We start from the raw sequence: 17,325 nt of genomic DNA, 5'->3' as shown, positions 1-17,325 counted from the left end.
TCCTTGCAAGCTGCCTTGCTGCAGGTATGGAAACCTACTGCTACCCTGCTGGTAGTAATGACAAAAAGGGATGTAAAAGAAGGTGTATCAAGGGAGTCTTTGAATCAGCTGGATCCAAAGCCCTCTCTTTCCCATGTCTCCAGCACAGGGAGGAAAGTATACTGGCCCTAGAGCCTGGCATATCTGTTTGCCTTTCAGTAGAATGGCTGTGCCCTCCCATTAAAGAAGAAAAAACCCCAGAAAAATGTAATCTTCCATTTTTCATCAAGGATGAGCACAGCAGGCTTTGGGTTGGGCAGTTTCTATACTTTGCATTCTCCTGCTCCCCATACAATTGAACTGTAAATCATTTAAAGTCCAAAATAAGAGAGAACTCACATTTAAGACAGGTGTTTGTCAGCAGTCTTCTGATATGTCTTTAATACATCAAGGCTGAATAGCAGTAATCACTCAGTTTATTCTAGTGTGGCTCATCTATAAGTGCTTTCACATTCAATTAATAAAAAAAGTCAAGGTGAGGCTTCAAAGCTGTTTATTTTTCCAGTCAAGTGACTGGCTTAACGTAAGTGAAATTAATCATGCTCCAATTATAAATCACTGCATCCAGACACTAAAAATAAGAATTGATTTAGGTTATACAATATATACAGTTGCTCTGCAACTAAACAATCAAAACCATCACATTGAAAATTATACATCTCAAGTAGCATTCTGAACTGCATTTTAGGTATCTTATGCTCCTTTTTAAACATTTAAACAAAAGTAATCTTACATGCTCACTAACAGTTTGTTGAACACCATCATCCCGTTGTCAGCTGTGAAAGAAGACCTGAACATTTTAGCATCTGTCATTCCTAAAAATCCAAAATGTCTCCTATTTAATTGGGTGAAATAGTGCCACGGAAACAAAAAAGAACTCTTGAAACAGTCTTACGTTACAAGCCTAGTATCTGCACACTGTAGTGTGAAAAAATACTCTTACTCAAAATCTTTTAGTGGCCACTATTTAAGATTTTTCCAAAACAGTTGAAAGCTCACACACTATGGCTGGGCTCTAAACATCTAAGGCCTTAGGAATATTCAAGTCAAGAGTTGAAAATCCCCTGGGTTTCACAAGATGTTTGCCAGAAGGCGCAACTTTCATCTGGGTGCACACAGCTATTTGTGCATTTCCTCGGATTCCGGCCAATGTGAAATTTAAGGGCCACATAAGCTTCCAAAGCATATGGTATTAACTAAGATTCTGTGTCAAAAAATACTGTACATAAGTGAATTGTGCAAAATAATGTGCCAATTTATTTGCTAGTTTACTAGGAATACAAACATAACCAATAGTGTCAGTAGCCAAACTGAATTCATCAGCAGCCAGATAAACTTGTAGTGGCAAAGTATTTTGTTTCCTAATATACATATATATTTAGTGGGAACTTTGAATATGCAGACTTAGCTTTAAAACTTGCAATAAAAGCATCTCGAAGCATTCCAGTTTGTCCCCATATACAATGCAACAGCTTGTACGAAAGTGAGTTTTAATATAAGCCCACTGGTTTGCATCCGCAGATCTGACAAGTTGCTTCAAATGTACCACTTTAGCAAGGCAGTTTGAGATACGTCATCCCATCCCAAATATAAATATACCAATTGGCCTGTCCCATCCCCCCATCTGTTTCAACCTATGCTAGCCAATATGTACATAATTTCTGTGTCAGAAATTCAAAGTTCTCTTGATAAATCTAGAGATACAATAGTCACAAAACTTGTGATGAAAGCCAATGTGACCTGGACGTTGATATTCTAATCCTATGCTACCAGTGCACAGTTTCGGTAGCATATGCAAAGTAAAAACCGTTAACAATTATCACAATATACAAACATTAAAAGGACATTTTTGTAATATTCTGCAATAGTCTACCAATTTGGAATTATGAAATCTATTCACAATTATTAACAGTGTTAACTACCATGTTCAGGAACAGAAGCACACAGTGTGCATCTGCAAAGAAATAAGGAATTGCTTGCAAGACAGAAGTGTGTACCTTAATACAGAGGGTGTTTGGATGAATACCCTACTACATTGTCCTACGACAATAGTCTCTTAGGTGTGAACATAGCCACCGTGGTTGGTTTTTTTTAAAATAAAAATAATTCTAGACAACACAGTTTTTTGTGTGTTTGAAGAAAAGAACTGCAACAAAAATTTCAGCAAATGTGTAATCCACATTTATTTACCAATAATATTGTCTTGGGTTTTGTTACCTCAACGATGACTTAAGAATAGAATAAAATATACATTAAATGTATATTTTGTATAGAAAAGTATGACCTCGTATTCCTCATATTTACAAATTTGAGGTAAACAGGTTCAGGGTTTAAAGTAAATATCTACATCCAATTATTAAAATATCTCTTTAATGGGCCTTTCTAGACAAACGTTTTCATATGATCTAAGTATGGAAATACTCGTTCCTTTTGGGTAAGTGCGAGCATGTTGCATTTCTCCACATTCGAACAACTTGAAAAACAACATTTCCTTCTAGAGTTTATGCCCACAGATCACAGGAGGCAGCTCTGTTACCCTTTCCCTTGAAGCCAATTCACTAACATGGGAAAATGGCAGAAACTGGATATATGGCAGGTTCTGTTTCTGTTTGTTTTCTTTCATGACAATTCCCTGGAAAGAAGGGAACCCCACCATCTCCTTAGGCTCAGGGGCTTTCCCCCGCTGGCCTAACAAGTCAGGGGAAAGAGACTTTGCAATAACTTTTCCCTTGAGGGGATAAACAGAGCTGTAGCATGTACTTCTGCATGGAACCGCGTCCTCTTATTGAGTCTTCCTTATCATAGATATAGGAGAAGTAGGCAGGGGACACACAAGCATACTCTTCTTTCCTGGCTGCATAAATTGATGATTCTTTCCCATCCCTTCGTCTATGGGACAGGATAGTAGATCCTATTAGCACCTATGTTAGGTGTTTGGGCCCCATTAGTGCTGTCACAGGAAAATGCACTGGGGCTTATTGAGAAATATTTGCTAGGGTTTGGTTGTTAGATCTGAATCGCTTTAATCGTTGCTCGGGCAACAGATTTTGGTCCCTGGTTGGACTCCAGCTTTGCAAAACCTTTTAAAGCATTCTGCTCAGCTAAGGGTGGTTGGCAGGTATATCATCATCACTCATATGGAATGCCTACAGCAAATCCCAATGCAATCAAAATGAATGAGGCTTCAGTAGGAGAATTATTGCGCTGGAAGAAAGAGCCCAGTCCTTTGTGGATGATGCTTATGTCTTGCCTGAAAACATAAGCCACCAAGCAGCAGAGACAAGCAGTCTGAAAAACTCTGTGTTCTGCCCTTTGTTATTACTTAGTGCTCCATTAGGACTTCTTTGTACTTTTGCAATGTAGTCAAGTACTCCACCCTCAAGTCCGCTAAGCTCTTCAACTTAGCCACTCAGTGGATGTGGACAAAGAGTCAGTGATGGGTAGATTTTCTAGCCTCATGTTTTTGTAGTGTACTGAGTAAAAAGTGGAAGTAACTGCCACTCTTAAAACTGAGTTTTCACTGCAGCTACATTGTCCTGAGACAGGTCTCAAAGACACTGAGTGCAAACAAAGATCAGATATGCATTAGAGGCACTGGAAATTGGCACTGAAATGTAATATATTAGTGCAGTCAGGCCATTCATCTCTCTGCTAGTCTGCCCACTTTTAAAATTCTGAACCCTGTGGTGTGCATCAGAAATTCCCTTATTTGCTGAAGAGAGAAACTCTGGTGCATAGGTTAGTGAGAAAGTCTAAAAGGGAGATTTGAAATCAGTTTCACGTATTTTTTTTTGGCGTTAATGTTTGTTTTTTATGGTCTTCCAGAATTCACAATGAAAATAGTTCAAGTGGATCTGCCTACTACAAAGTAAATCTTCCTTGGACGATTCAAAAACCTTAAGTTGCCACAACAAAGAGTCCACAGTGGTGTAACATTCATGAAGTATCCTGGTGAAGCATCTAATTCCGGGCAGAGAGCTCCAGTGATACCTGGAAATGCAGAGTCTCTCCACCTGCAACAAGCAGTTTAATCAACAATAAAGTGCACAAATGATACAGGGAAAGCTCCTTTGTGGTTGGGATCTCCATCAATATGCCCAATCTGGAAAAGACAGAACATTTTTAAGAATTAAAAGGGTGAAGCTTGTCTCTATCCAATTAGTGGTCACAGAAAGTTCCCCTCCACTGTACTAGTTAAACAATTGTCCCCCCAAACAAACAAGTCTTTAGTAATAAAGGAAAAAAGCTATATAGTCGAACGCCTTGGGAGTCAAACGTTTTGGCTCCCGAACGATCAAAAACCGGAAATGAGTGTTCCAGTTTTCGAACGCTCTTTCGGAAGCCTAATGTCTGATGGGGCTTCCGATTGGCTGCAGGAGCTTCCAGCAGCCAATCAGAAGCCACGCTTTGGATGTCAAATGATTCAGAAGTCGAATGGACTTCCGGAACGGATTCTGTTCGATTTCCGAGGTACAACTGTAGTTTCTTTATTATTAATCAATAAAAACCAGACAATGCTGCTTTTATGTGCAAACTAGTTATTCAGAGGATAGGCTGAAACAAAATAAAGAATAGATGGTAAGAAAACATGCAATCTTTCATTTAAAAACAAAGGTTTATTATTATTTCCTTCAAATTTTCACCAAAAGGATGCAAATTCAAAGTTCGCTTATTTTCAGTGGAATGATATTTCTTAAGAACTACTGGTCTTGACTGTAATAAACTGATTGATTGATCTTCCTTAAGAGGCCCAAGTGGCATATGACACAAGACAATAATAAGGGGAAGACATATATATTTATTCTCTGTTTTGAAGTTCGCTTAGTTTCAAAAAAAATTGACACAGGGAGCAAGGACCTCCTATTTGAGAAAAAAAAACCTTTAATATGCAAAACTAGTTGTGCAATTCTTTGGATCCTGGCTTAAGAGGAAGGGACTGTATACATTATAGATAACAAACTGGGTTTTCTGAAACAGAGGTGTTTTGCAATATTCTTTTTTAACCATATGTGTTTCTGCAGAAAGGATGAGTTTCAAAAATCTGTATGCTTCAAATTCGACTGAAATAACTCTGCTCCTCAATATTGTTTTCAGTGGATACCTCTGAAAACAACTGAATAGTACTTCAGTCAGGGATTCAGTTCTGCTGATTGTTAAGAGAGAAGTTCCCACCAACGTACGTATGTACGTGTGTGTGTACACACGACACACACACTACAGCCCTTGGCATGATTAAGCTAATAAATACTTACCCACCACTCCTGATCTTCCTCACCATCAACTATGATGATATCGCCCTCTGAAAATGTAAGCTCATCTGGATTATCAGCGACGCAGTTATAAATGGCTTTTACTCTCTTGGGCTTTGTTTTTGACTGCAATACAGAGAAGAGCAACGTGTTGGAAACATAAGCCAAGTAAAACAGAAAATACCATTAGCTGCAGTGAGAGGACAGCAGTTCACCACTTTTCGTCTACAAGAAGCTCAGGAAGCAGAAAATAGGAAGTCAGATAATTGATCCATTTAGCTTAGTACACTGACAGGAGGCAGTTCTCCAGGGTTTCAGACTGAGGTGTCTCCTGGCCCTACCTGGAGATTGTACCTATCACCTGCTGCATGCAAAGCATGTCTGAACAACAGCCTGCCCCCTACAAAAATTTCTGTACAAATATGCACACATGTTTAAAATAATCCCAATATACGTGTCTGATCTAAAATACTTATCATGCTTTGCTATTCACAAATTACAAAGGGGCTCCCTTGTGCACCACCACTTAATTAATAAATACATGCAGCAAAATAACCTACAAAGCTGCACTCTGTGCTTTTGACTTTCAGAACAATTAGTTTGGAGGTCCCGCTTTGGGTTTTAATACACATTAAGAGCATCCAGCAAGGGCATGCTATCGCAAACAGGCATTTCATTACATGTACAAACAGCTCCCTGAACATTCGTGCACAGCGGAGCAGACAGGTAGGACCTTTCCAAAAAGGCAGAGTGCGCTCTCAATTCATTTGACGCTCGGTCTTTTCAAAGCAGTGACAAAATTGTTAAGGCCAAGACTCGTTACATTAACCCCTGAGATGCCAGCAGATCAAATTGTTTGGGAAATAAGAACGACACCAGGAAGCTAGCACGAGGCATCTGGGAGAACATCCACCTTCTAGAATATTCTTTAATGGCGCCATTCAATCTTCTTGAAATAATGCAACCCCCATGGAATAATAACCAGAAATTCATGGAATTTCCAGCCTGCAGTATTTGTTTTATTACCTACCATATTTATTACCTACCATATTTATGGCCAGTTAAATTTTCTGGACAGCTTACAATGGCAATAAAAAATTAACTCACGTAGGGGTATTTGATCTGGCAAATGCCTCTGCCAGCAGGAGGAGGAGGGAGGTGATTTTTGCAGATTCCCCTGGAGCCAATTTTTTAAGGGGCAGTGGATCCTGCAGGGGACAGCAGGAATTCGCAAAAAAAAACAAAACCCTGCCTCTCCTTTTATTCCACTGGTTACTGGATCAAAAGCTCTCCTGTGAGAACAAGGCAGTCTTCCCTAACCTGGTACCTTCCAGAAGTTTTGGACTCCAAATCGTCATCATCCCTTAGTATTGGCCACACTTTTAGCGAGGGCTAATGGAAGTTGCAGTCCAAAATATCTGGAGGGCAACTGTTTGAAGACGGCTGGTACCAAGAGCACCAGCTGGATTCTGCCTTCTAACTTGTGGCTTGTTTCCATGGTAACTTTGGAAACCTTAGCAAAAGGTGGAATGGGTTACTTAGCCTGCAATCTTATACACACACACTTGTTATTCTGAAGTCAATGGCGCTTAAGTATGAGTAGACATGCACAGGATCGTACTGCTGGTAGGTTATTTAGCGGACTTGGTTTAAAGCTGAATTCATCTAGCTAATGTCCTTTAGCTGAGGCCTGTACTAAAGCTTCAGCTAAGATGATTTACCGAGATCTTTTTAGCTAAAGCTCTTTAGCTCATTCTATATTCTCCCCCCCACCCGCCCGCCCCATTCTCTCTTTCACACATACGCAAACAAATATTATGGATTGACCTTTGTAGTTAGGAATCAAATAAAACTAGGTTACCTGAAAGGTCCCAGTGTACAAGGGACCCCTAAGTGAACCGTATTTGCAGCTCACCCAACAAAAGTTGTTGGATGTTTACAGCTACGCTACACTAACTCGTTTCTAATAAGTTTCTAAGAAGGACTATAAAAGGACCCATGTAATCTGAAGAAGTTGCTCACCCCTTTTGGAACCGTCAGATTCCACACAGTGCCTTTATTCCCAACGCGAAGAGCTGCCAAACACAAAAGAGATTGACCTAGATTCTTGACGACTTACTATTTGAGACTTCCTTGGCATTGGAGCTGGAGGTTGAATGTTTGCAGAAGGGACAACTTGGGATCCAGAAATCTCAGATGCAGATGATGATGAAGATTCTCCTGTTATTAAAAATAAAGCAAATATTTTCAGTTAAAAGTGGCTCTTAGAAAGCTCTGTTTTTAGATAACATACTGTGCTACTTCTCTCTAGGTTACCAAGCCATTGTTTGTGGTTTCCCAAAAACGATCACTTTTTGCACTAAGTCCCATCAGCTGTAGGTCAGTTGTGTCAGAACCAAGCGTACAATATACACATACAGAAGGTGCCAGGTTCAATCCCAGCATCTCCTAGTAAAGGACTGGCAGTGTCCCCTGTCTGATACCCTGGACAGCTGCTGCCAATCAGTGTAGACAGCACTGACCTAGATGGACCAATGGTCTGACTCTGTATTAAACAGCTTCCTATGTTCCCAAAGAAGGGACGTGGGTGGCGCTGTGGGTTAAACCACAAAGCCTAGGACTTGCCGATCAGAAGGTCAGCGGTTCGAATCCCTGTGACAGGGTGAGCTCCCATTGCTCGGTCCCTGCTCCTGCCAACCTAGCAGTTTGAAAGCACATCAAAGTACAAGTAGATAAATAGGTACCACTCTGGAGGGGAAGGTAAACGGAGTTTCCGTGCGCTGCTCTGGTTCGCCAGAAGCGGCTTAGTCATGCTGGCCACATGACCCAGAAGCTGTATGCTGGCTCCCTCGGCCAATAAAGCGAGATGAGCGCCGCAACCCCAGAGTCGGCCCCGACTGGACCTAATGGTCAGGGGTCCCTTTACCCTTTACCTATGTTCCCAAATTAATTTTAAAAAATAAAATACAGCAAAGTCATTGTGGTTAGGTTTTACTACCTCCCAAATAAACCTGTCAACAGGGCCAACAGTTGCTACTAAAGCAGGTAAATTAAAATTAGGATTAAATAATAATAATAATAATCACCAGAAGATTGCTGCAGAGATCCAGGTCCTTTACTCTTGGCCGACCTGTCAGCCCTGTTCAGGAGAAAACCAAACATGACTGCTCGTCATCACGTCTGCAATTTGCTGTGTTTAATTTACTTTTTGAAACAATAATCAGAATGGGATTCAGTTAATGAGTCCCATGCAAGGACTTCTACTTGTGCAACAGGGCTTGCACACACCCACACCCCGCAAATGAATTGTGAAGAAGATCACAAGAACGCCCAGGAGAGTGCAGAGTGGGCAGGGAGGAGAGGGACAATTATTCTATCTGGCAAACTGAAATTCTTGCCTTGACAGCACAATCAACATAGCACAATCACCAATTGCTATGTTACTTCACAGTATCAAAGTAACACTCTTAAATGGCATTTGCTGTTGGTAAGTAATTATCTGTCGTCCCCCGCCCCACCGCCTTTGCTGCTGTCCGTATGGAGCCTGCCCAACACCTGAACTGAACAAAACACAAGGTGAAATCTTCAATAAGGACATCTCCTCTATTAAATAAGGAAGCGCAAATGACATTTCTGCACAAGTGCAACAAAACATGGACTGCCATAATCAGGCAACAAGGTGAGCACACTATCTTTCAGCAACCTGCAGATCTTTTAGGAAGAAAAGGCGACACATTACCCAGAAGCAGGCTTTTTCTGAGAAATTCTACTTGGAGGCTGGGGAGGAAGTGGCGGCGGCGTAGGCTTGGACTGTGGCACCACTGGCTGTTTTGACTGCTGGCTCAAAGCTTCAAGAACACTGGCTGTCTTTGCAACGGGAGGTGGTGCTGAAGAGAGTATATCTATATATAAAAAAATGCATGTACAATAATACGATGATGGTGAATGCTGGAATGTTTGATACGATTCCTACAAACAATATTATTTCTACCTAACTTTGTAATTTCTAAAATATAAGCCAGTCCTTCAAAAACTAAGGCTCAAGACACAATGAAGCTGCAATCCTATACACGTTTCTGGGAGTAAGCCCCACACTGAACTGAACAGGGCTTATTTCTGCCTGGACACATGCTGTATTGTATTGTGAGAGCCTGGACAAATAGGGTTAGTTTTAACTATGGTTTAATTAAATGAGCCAACTTATGAAGTTGGTTTGATTCATTAAACCAGTTAAGACCTAACCACAGTTTGTCTGGGCTCAGACTGTCAAACTGTGGTTAGTCAAAAACCGAAGCAAAAGCTTCTACTTTTCTTCTCCCACAAGATGGGAGAGTGCAGAAGTTTGAGGCTCACTGGCTTCATGATAAACCATAGTTTATAATTATGTCTGAACATAAACAATGCAGTGTGAGGCTCGAGTTAACTCATAGATTAAAACTGGAGCCAACAGTAGCCTACCTGCTATGAGGTATTTGTACTGGTAGTGAGGCTAATCTTCATGAGAGCTGGTTTAACATGAGTAGGTAATTTTAAATCACACTTTTAGTCGTGCATCTGTAATATGCCTTTAGAAGTAACCATTAATAGAGGAAACAAGGAACATTAAAAACACAATCTTTTCATCTTTTTGAAGAAACTTCCTAAAAGTTCAGGGAACAACCTGAATTCCTTGCAAAACTAATCTGAAATATCCATTCCTCAACCGTGTGTCGCAGGAAGTCTTAACAAACAGTGTGTTGAAGAAGCCAGATGGAAAAGCAGCAGGCTCAAAACTACATCCACCAGAGAGGAAGAAACATGAGTTGTGGAATGGGAAGTTGAGGCCAACCGTGATTAGATGCAGCAAAAACAAAGGAAGCAGTGGAAAAGGGCAAACATACTTGTAGATGTTACACGCAATGGCGGAACAGGGGGATGGACAGTTGGTGGATCGGATGAAGACCTTTGCCTGCTTATGCTTTCCATTCCTAAAGAATTTGTCTTCCACAGTGTGTTCGATGAAGGAGTTGTCTGAACAGCACTGCCAAGAAATGAAGACTGAACTAAAAAGAAAGGAAAACACTGTGTCATTATCATAATCACTGCTGGCTGAGAAGCGATGAGAAAACAGCACCTTTTTCTTAAGTGGACTGACTGGCTGTGAGCCAGAGGCACACGTACTTCTGCACAAGGACTGGGTCATTTCTAAGGCCTTGTTCACACCTGCGTGTTTCATCACTTGGTGACTAGGCTATCACAGGATAAGCACGAGTGAATGAGCTGAAATGGACCAATCATCAGACAGAAGGCTTTTGCATCATCTCAGAACAATACTTTTCAATAGGGCGCACATCAATTGATGCATAAAGCGCCCTCCCCCCCCCTGCAGCTGCTTGGCTCCTGCCATACAAGGCTAAGCCTATTAAGATTTTACTAAAAAAAATAGTACAATTGGGAAGAAGAAACTAATTAGGTGTGGATGTTGTTGTGGACATCACTTTGCACAAAATAGGAAATGTGGTGCTCCCAAAATTCAGCAGCAGGAGTTGGTAAAATAGGCTGGTGGTAAGAAACAGGCTTGTCTCCTCTTATCAGACAATGGGCTACTAATCTCCTGATGCAGTGGGGCAAGATAAGGCTGTGGTGACTATTCTACCTGTTAGCTTCCACTTCCTGCCATCTGCCCTTCTCTTTTGCCTGCGGTAGCAAGCAGCTTTCCAGGTATGCCACACAGCAGTTGAGGCAAGGGGCATATTGGCAGGGGAAGCAAAATGGGCAGAGACGGTCACTGCTATTTTTGTCCAGGAGGTCTTTATCCACATAAGGTTTAACAACGTGTGTGTGTGTGGAGTCCTAATAAAGCATATAAAGGTAAAGGGACCCCTGACCATTAGGTCCAGTCATGACTGACTCTGGGGTTGTGGCGCTCATCTCACTTTATTGGCCGAGGGAGCCGGCATACAGCTTCCAGGTCATGTGGCCAGCATGATTAAGCTGCTTCTGGCGAACCAGAGCAGCACACGGAAACGCCGTTTACCTTCCCGCCGGAGCGGTACCTATTTATCTACTTGCACTTTGACTTGCTTTCGAACTGCTAGGTTGGCAGGAGCAGGGACCGAGCAACGGGAGCTCACCCCATTGCGGGGATTCGAACCGCCGACCTTCTGATTGGCAAGCCCAAGAGGCTCAGTGGTTTATTCCACAGCACCACCTGCGTCCCACAATAAAGCATATGGCAAGACATAAATCTCTTTGAACAGTAGTAAATCATAGTTTGCTGATGTACAGTGGCAGATTTTTATTTTTATTTAGCAATTGTAATAGGAAAGAAGATTGCAAAGTTTTTGTTAGTTAATGAAGAAGCAAGGCCTGCAGCCACATTTGCTGAAAGGAAGCGTTTAGCCAGACAGCACATTATTTATGAAAGCCACCAGGGCCTTATTTGGGTACAACCGACCACACCACTGTTAGCTGTGTGAAGGGAGACAGTGGGGTCACCTCACCCCCTCCTGGCTACTTCATCCCACAACAGAGCCCCCCAAGCTGCCCACAAATTGGGGGCATGTCTACAGTGGAGCTGCCTGACAAACATGTGCAGGCCGTCACCCTGAACATTCAGGGCCCATTCAGCTCTGCCTACTCACATTCAGCTGCCCCATAGCACACATGCTATGCGTGTGGACAGCTTTAGGGTCAGGGGATGGGGGGATGGGATGCACACATGGCAAATGTACCTGGCTCCACTCTCGCAACTCAGACAGTCATATAATCCTGAATGCTTCAATAGGGCTTCAGGAGAATAAAAACAATAATCTGTTTGCGACACGTACTGTGTGACTTCATCTTTTTAAGCCATTCATCCTGAACAAAGGAATATTTAATACATATTTTTGTCCCCGATAACTATAAGACCATGAACCGTAAGTGCCCTCTCTTGCAGGACCTATGATGCCAAGACCAATAGGCGAAGGAGTGGGGGAGAATTTACCGACGTGTATACTAATCATGGATTTAAAGCGTGTCTACACACCTGTGTGTTTTTAGATGCCAATTTCAATCACAACTGTCGTCTGTGAAAGGAAATTCAGCTCTGGCAGTGTTTCTTATAGGACTCCTATCTTCATCTCTAGATCCTATACTGACAATGGGACAGGAACGGAGATATGCCACCGCCATTACACTGACAGAATGGCTGCCCTATGCAATGCATGTTCTCTCTGGATTGGGAATGACTGCCCTAGTAGCAATCATTCATGAGACTATGCCGCTGCTGACACCCACACAAAGAGAGCCAATGAACATGTGATGATCAGGACACGCCCCTGTGCCCCAAACTGCACAAAACATGCAAGGCCATGCCCTAGCCCATAAATTCCAGAGGCACAGCTAGCAATAACACTGCTATAGCTAGTGCCCAAGCAACCCTTAAGACAGAGGGCTGTATCCAACACTACAGCTCCACTGGTGCAATCAACTTTCATGAGCACAAGAAGAGTTACTGCTTTCTCTCCTGTCCCCTCCACCCTCACAATCATCACAGGAGGGTTAGAATCATAGAATAGAATCATAGAGTTGGAAGAGACTACAAGGGCCATCGAGTCCAACCCCCTGCCAAGCAGGAAACACCATCAGAGCACTCCTGACATATGGTTGTCAAGCCTCTGCTTAAAGACCTCCAAAGAAGGAGACTCCACCACACTCCTTGGCAGCAACTTCCACAGTCGAACAGCTCTTACTGTCAGGAAGTTCTTCCTAATGTTTAGGTGGAATCTTCTTTCTTGTAGTTTGGATCCATTGCCCCGTGTCCGCTTCTCTGGAGCAGCAGAAAACAACCTTTCTCCCTCCTCTATGTGACATCCTTTTATATATTTGAATATGGCTATCATATTACCCCTTAACCTCCTCTTCTCCAGGCTAAACATACCCAACTCCCTTAGCCGTTCCTCATAAGGCATCGTTTCCAGGCCTTTGACCATTTTGGTTGCCCTCCTCTGTAGAACCGGGAGGGATCTCGAGAGTCATCTAGTCCAACCTCCTGCCTGAGAAAACTTGCCGTTCTGGCGTCTACCCACTCCCGTGGGGCAACCCACATGACCTTCTCCCCAGCAGCAACAGGACAGCTGTGCCAGGAATTTCCCAGCAGGCTTGTGGGGTGCACTGCCTAGGTACCCCCTGAGTGGAGTTCAGTGCTGGGTGTTTGTGCCTGGAATGAGGGACTTGCAAAGGTTTTAGGTGGAGAAGTGTTAACAACGGGCTCAAATTCTCACGAGTGTCAAGAGGGCAGGCAGTCTTCTGCCGAGTGCTTGCGTTGCACACAAAGTGCCCTGGTGCTCTGCGTCTGCTCACCAGAGTTCTATAGGGGCTCAGTTCCACGTGACCCATCAGCTCAGTGATGGAAGTCCCGTTTATAAACTGGCAGCGGTGTGCTGTGACTGGACCATACCCTACGGCACAGAAACTATGCTCTGTCATAGCAGCATGAGTGAGCCAGTTGTCTGCAAAGGGGCAGCTATTTTTACCCCCACCTCCATTTTAATTTGAAGTCAAGAAGGGCAGCCAAGGCTGTGCTTTTGACAGGGGCATGGATCAAAGCAATCGAGGGCATCGTTGCAAATGTGCTGCCCACAACTTGGCCACATTCCAGTCATTCTGCCGGTATATCCGAAGTACTCCACCAGCATCTTTTATCGCAATAGCAGCATATCTGGCATAGTGGGGTTTCTGCTGAAGCTGCTACTCAGCCGGTGTAACTTCAGCATAGGATTGCACCCTGAGACATTGTGTCCCCGAGAACCAGTCATTGGATTATGTGATTCTTTTCCTTTCTTTTTCCTCCCACCTCTGCACTGTGACTGTCCAAAATAGAAAGTGCAGATTCACCCCAATTTGAAAAAAAAGGAGGAAGAGGAGGAGGAACCCTCTGCCCTCCCATCACGCAGCAATTTATAGTTTCAATATACCTACCTGCAGAAAAAACTGCCAAGCTAAAATCTCCAAGAGAGAAAGAAAACTGTTGAACTCCACCTCTTGCAAAATGTTAGTTACCTTTCCCAATATTCCTGGGAGGCAAAGGAGGTGCACTTGTGACTGGTGCAGCAGGCTGCGAAGGAGGTGGGCTGCTACTGAGTATGGCTCCATAGGTCTCGTTCTGCAAGAGGCTCGGCATAAACCCTCTTTGCTTGTCCTTGGCTATATTGGCAGCATCTCTAGCCAAAGATGCCACGTTAGGCTGAAGCTGGCTCGATCCTAGCTGATAGAAACTCACAGGCCTGTCCTCTCTTCGGTTAGGGCTTGGTTGCTTAAAAAGGAAGGAAGAATACAAGAGAGAGTGATGTGGGCAAGTGTTTCAAGAACGGATATTTAAAAAATGCAACGCACACTAGGGAGCTAATATTCATTTTGCTTTAACTGAGGCTGAAATCCTAAGCACACTTACAGTTGCCCTGGGCTAGTTCAGGAGGAAGGGCAGGATATACAATGGGTAAAGGTAAAGGGACCCCTGACCATTAGGTCCAGTCGTGGCCGACTCTGGGGTTGCGGCGCTCATCTCGCTTTATTGGCCGAGGGAGCTGGCGTACAGCTTCCGGGTCATGTGGCCAGCATGACTAAGCCGAAACCAGAGCAGCGCACGGAAACGCCATTTACCTTCCCGCCGGAGCGGTACCTATTTATCTACTTGCACTTTGACGTGCTTTCGAACTGCTAGGTTGGCAGGAGCAGGGACCGATCAATGGGAGCTCACCCTGTCGTGGGGATTCGAACCGCCAACCTTCTGATCAGCAAGTCCTGGTTTAACCCACAGCACCACCCACGTCCCAATAGGATATACAATAAAACAGAGTAAAAATAAGTAACACTTGGGCACAGGTGGTTAGCTTGTGGTGTCTCCAGTTGTGGGATTCCAGTTCCCATCAGGCCCAGCAAGCACAGCCATTGGTCAAGGATGATGGGAGTTGTAGTCCAACAACTTCTGGAAGATCACAGGTGGCCCATTAAATCCAGTGTTACTGAGTAAACACACACAGGTCCATACTGTTAAGGCTGTGTGTACTCACTGTGCTTAAATTAACAGGCATTTCCAACAACAAAATGACACTGTTCAAAATTTCCATTGGATATACATTTAAAACTAGAATTGAAGAAAACATTCATTTAAAAAAACCAACAACCTCCCAATGATTAATAAAAGCAAAACCATCTCTCTCTCTCTCTCTCTCTGGAGAAAAGGGACATGTTTTAAATTAATCACTTGCCATTTTTGACCCTTAGCATGCTGACTTTGGTAAGAACTTTGTTAACTTTCTACTAGGTTTTGTTGTTGAAGGTATATTTCAGAGAGGCGTGTGTCCCTATTAACTTCTGACTAAATCAAGGCAAATGGCTGGTGACTTTCTAACGTTTCCCGATAAAAAGATCAGAGGAGCTGACCTCCATTTTTCTTCCCTACGAAGACGATTCTAGCCCAACTCAAAGGCAAATGAACACACATGCAGCAGCCACATTCAGCCATGTCATCAAGCACAGAAAAGACATTAGTTGTGTCATTAATAGCCCTTAATCTTCTTTTCAAGAGTCCCTGGGGCCTGAAAGCCTATTAATAGTGATTGAGTAGCAAAATGCTTCCTAATTCTCACCTTCACCACTGAGTTGGAGAGCAGAAGAGTTGAGGTTGAACAAAATGGCTGAGCGAAAAGCTTGAAAGGCAGGCACAGGGTTTTGCAATATAAATACCACTTCCTACTTAGAAGGGGAACCTTCTGTTATGTTCTCAGGTACAAGTTGCAGCATGTACAGGTGGGAATGGGAACATCCCCTGCCTGACAACCTGGAGAGATGCAGCCAATCACTGTAGACCATACTGAACTAGATGGACCAATGGTCTGACCAGTTATGTTGGCTTCCCATGTCCCTAATTGTTCTATAATCTCTTCCTTCTAAGCAACCCTTCCATCCATCATTTAATTCTATCTTCATCAGGAACACAATGGTAAATGAGTTTCGTTTATATATTGCCTTAAATTAAGCTGACTTCAAGCCAGTGCAAGCGGAGTGCAGCACCATTAAAATTCTCAGTAATTTTTTTTTTACAAAGAACACAGTGATGATAATATTACTCTTGTTCCAGGCAGGAACATTTCCATTTTTAAATATTTTTTTTAAACGTTGGGTTTCTGATCTTCTAAATGCATACCTGTAAATTTCCATCCACATCATCATCACTTTCGTCCAGGTCTTCATGAAGTAATCGCCACTCGTATTCTACATGAACATGAGAATTAAGTCTTCCAGCCAGAGCTTGGGTGAGCTAAGGTACCAAGAATGAGACACCATTCAGCACAGTCAGCTACTATAAACTGCCCTGTGCCCTTTGGATGAAGGGCAGTATATAAATTTAATTAATTAATGACGTAAATTCCCTTTCTTTCACATTATGTGAAATACTGATTCATTTCTTTCTTTCTTTAGAAAAAGTAACAATTTAAGCACTCAATGGATGCAAGGCACATGTCTGTTGTTTTCAGGTATCTTGAGAGGTCAACTAAAACAAATATTTATTTACAAGTTTTCCACCATTCTTGACTACCACAGAAACCTCATGGCAAGCTGCTAAATAATCCAGAAACAGTTCAGCTTCGGAGAACACACAGAAGAAACAAATAAATCTTACCAGCTCTTCACAGCGCGTGTGCTTTAAGCGTTTAGCTATATCGAGCGGCGTCTCTCCAGCTTCATTGGCTAAAAAGCAATGGGAAGAAAACGTCACATTCTTGCCTGCAATCTTATGTTGCTAAAAATGAATGTGACTTCTGAATCAGAAGGCTGAACTTGGGAGTTGGGGGGCAAAGTGTGCATTTTTAGGAACCGCTCGTTCCAACAGGAGACAGAAAAGTGCTTAACTCCCCAATGAGACTTTAAAAATAGTTAACTGTAGCTAGATTGTGCCCATAGTATAAAATGTGCTGCCTCAGCTTAGCGGAAACATTTTGCTCATAGTAAATATTCCATCATATTACCCAGTTGGATTCTGTGCCATTGGGTTAATACAGTATTTGTTATA

The 17,325-nt window shown here is 42.7% G+C and overlaps 1 protein-coding gene across 5 annotated transcripts in view; it reads right to left on the bottom strand.

Moving 5' to 3' along the window:
- Window positions 1-515: 515 nt before the first annotated feature.
- The window catches only part of ASAP2 (ArfGAP with SH3 domain, ankyrin repeat and PH domain 2), a 100,234-nt gene continuing 83,424 nt past the window's right edge, over window positions 516-17,325 (bottom strand). For 3 of the 5 annotated variants that reach the window (XM_083607189.1, XM_083607190.1, XM_083607191.1), the window contains 9 exons: window positions 16,936-17,003; window positions 16,459-16,572; window positions 14,313-14,565; window positions 10,169-10,330; window positions 9,028-9,190; window positions 8,375-8,427; window positions 7,408-7,508; window positions 5,292-5,414; window positions 516-4,141 (listed from right to left, as the gene is read on the bottom strand). In XM_083607189.1, coding sequence (XP_083463315.1) covers window positions 4,067-4,141; window positions 5,292-5,414; window positions 7,408-7,508; window positions 8,375-8,427; window positions 9,028-9,190; window positions 10,169-10,330; window positions 14,313-14,565; window positions 16,459-16,572; window positions 16,936-17,003 — 1,112 coding nt within the window. In that variant the 3' untranslated portion in view covers window positions 516-4,066. The remainder of the gene's footprint in view (window positions 4,142-5,291; window positions 5,415-7,407; window positions 7,509-8,374; window positions 8,428-9,027; window positions 9,191-10,168; window positions 10,331-14,312; window positions 14,566-16,458; window positions 16,573-16,935; window positions 17,004-17,325) is intronic. The other 2 variants (XM_083607192.1, XM_083607193.1) reach the window with 1 other exon arrangement.

Source organism: Podarcis filfolensis (genome assembly GCF_964270895.1).
Source record: "Podarcis filfolensis genome assembly, chromosome: 3".
In the NCBI taxonomy this organism is placed as follows: Eukaryota; Metazoa; Chordata; class Lepidosauria; order Squamata; family Lacertidae; genus Podarcis; species Podarcis filfolensis.
This window is presented reverse-complemented; position numbering and strand designations above follow the sequence as displayed.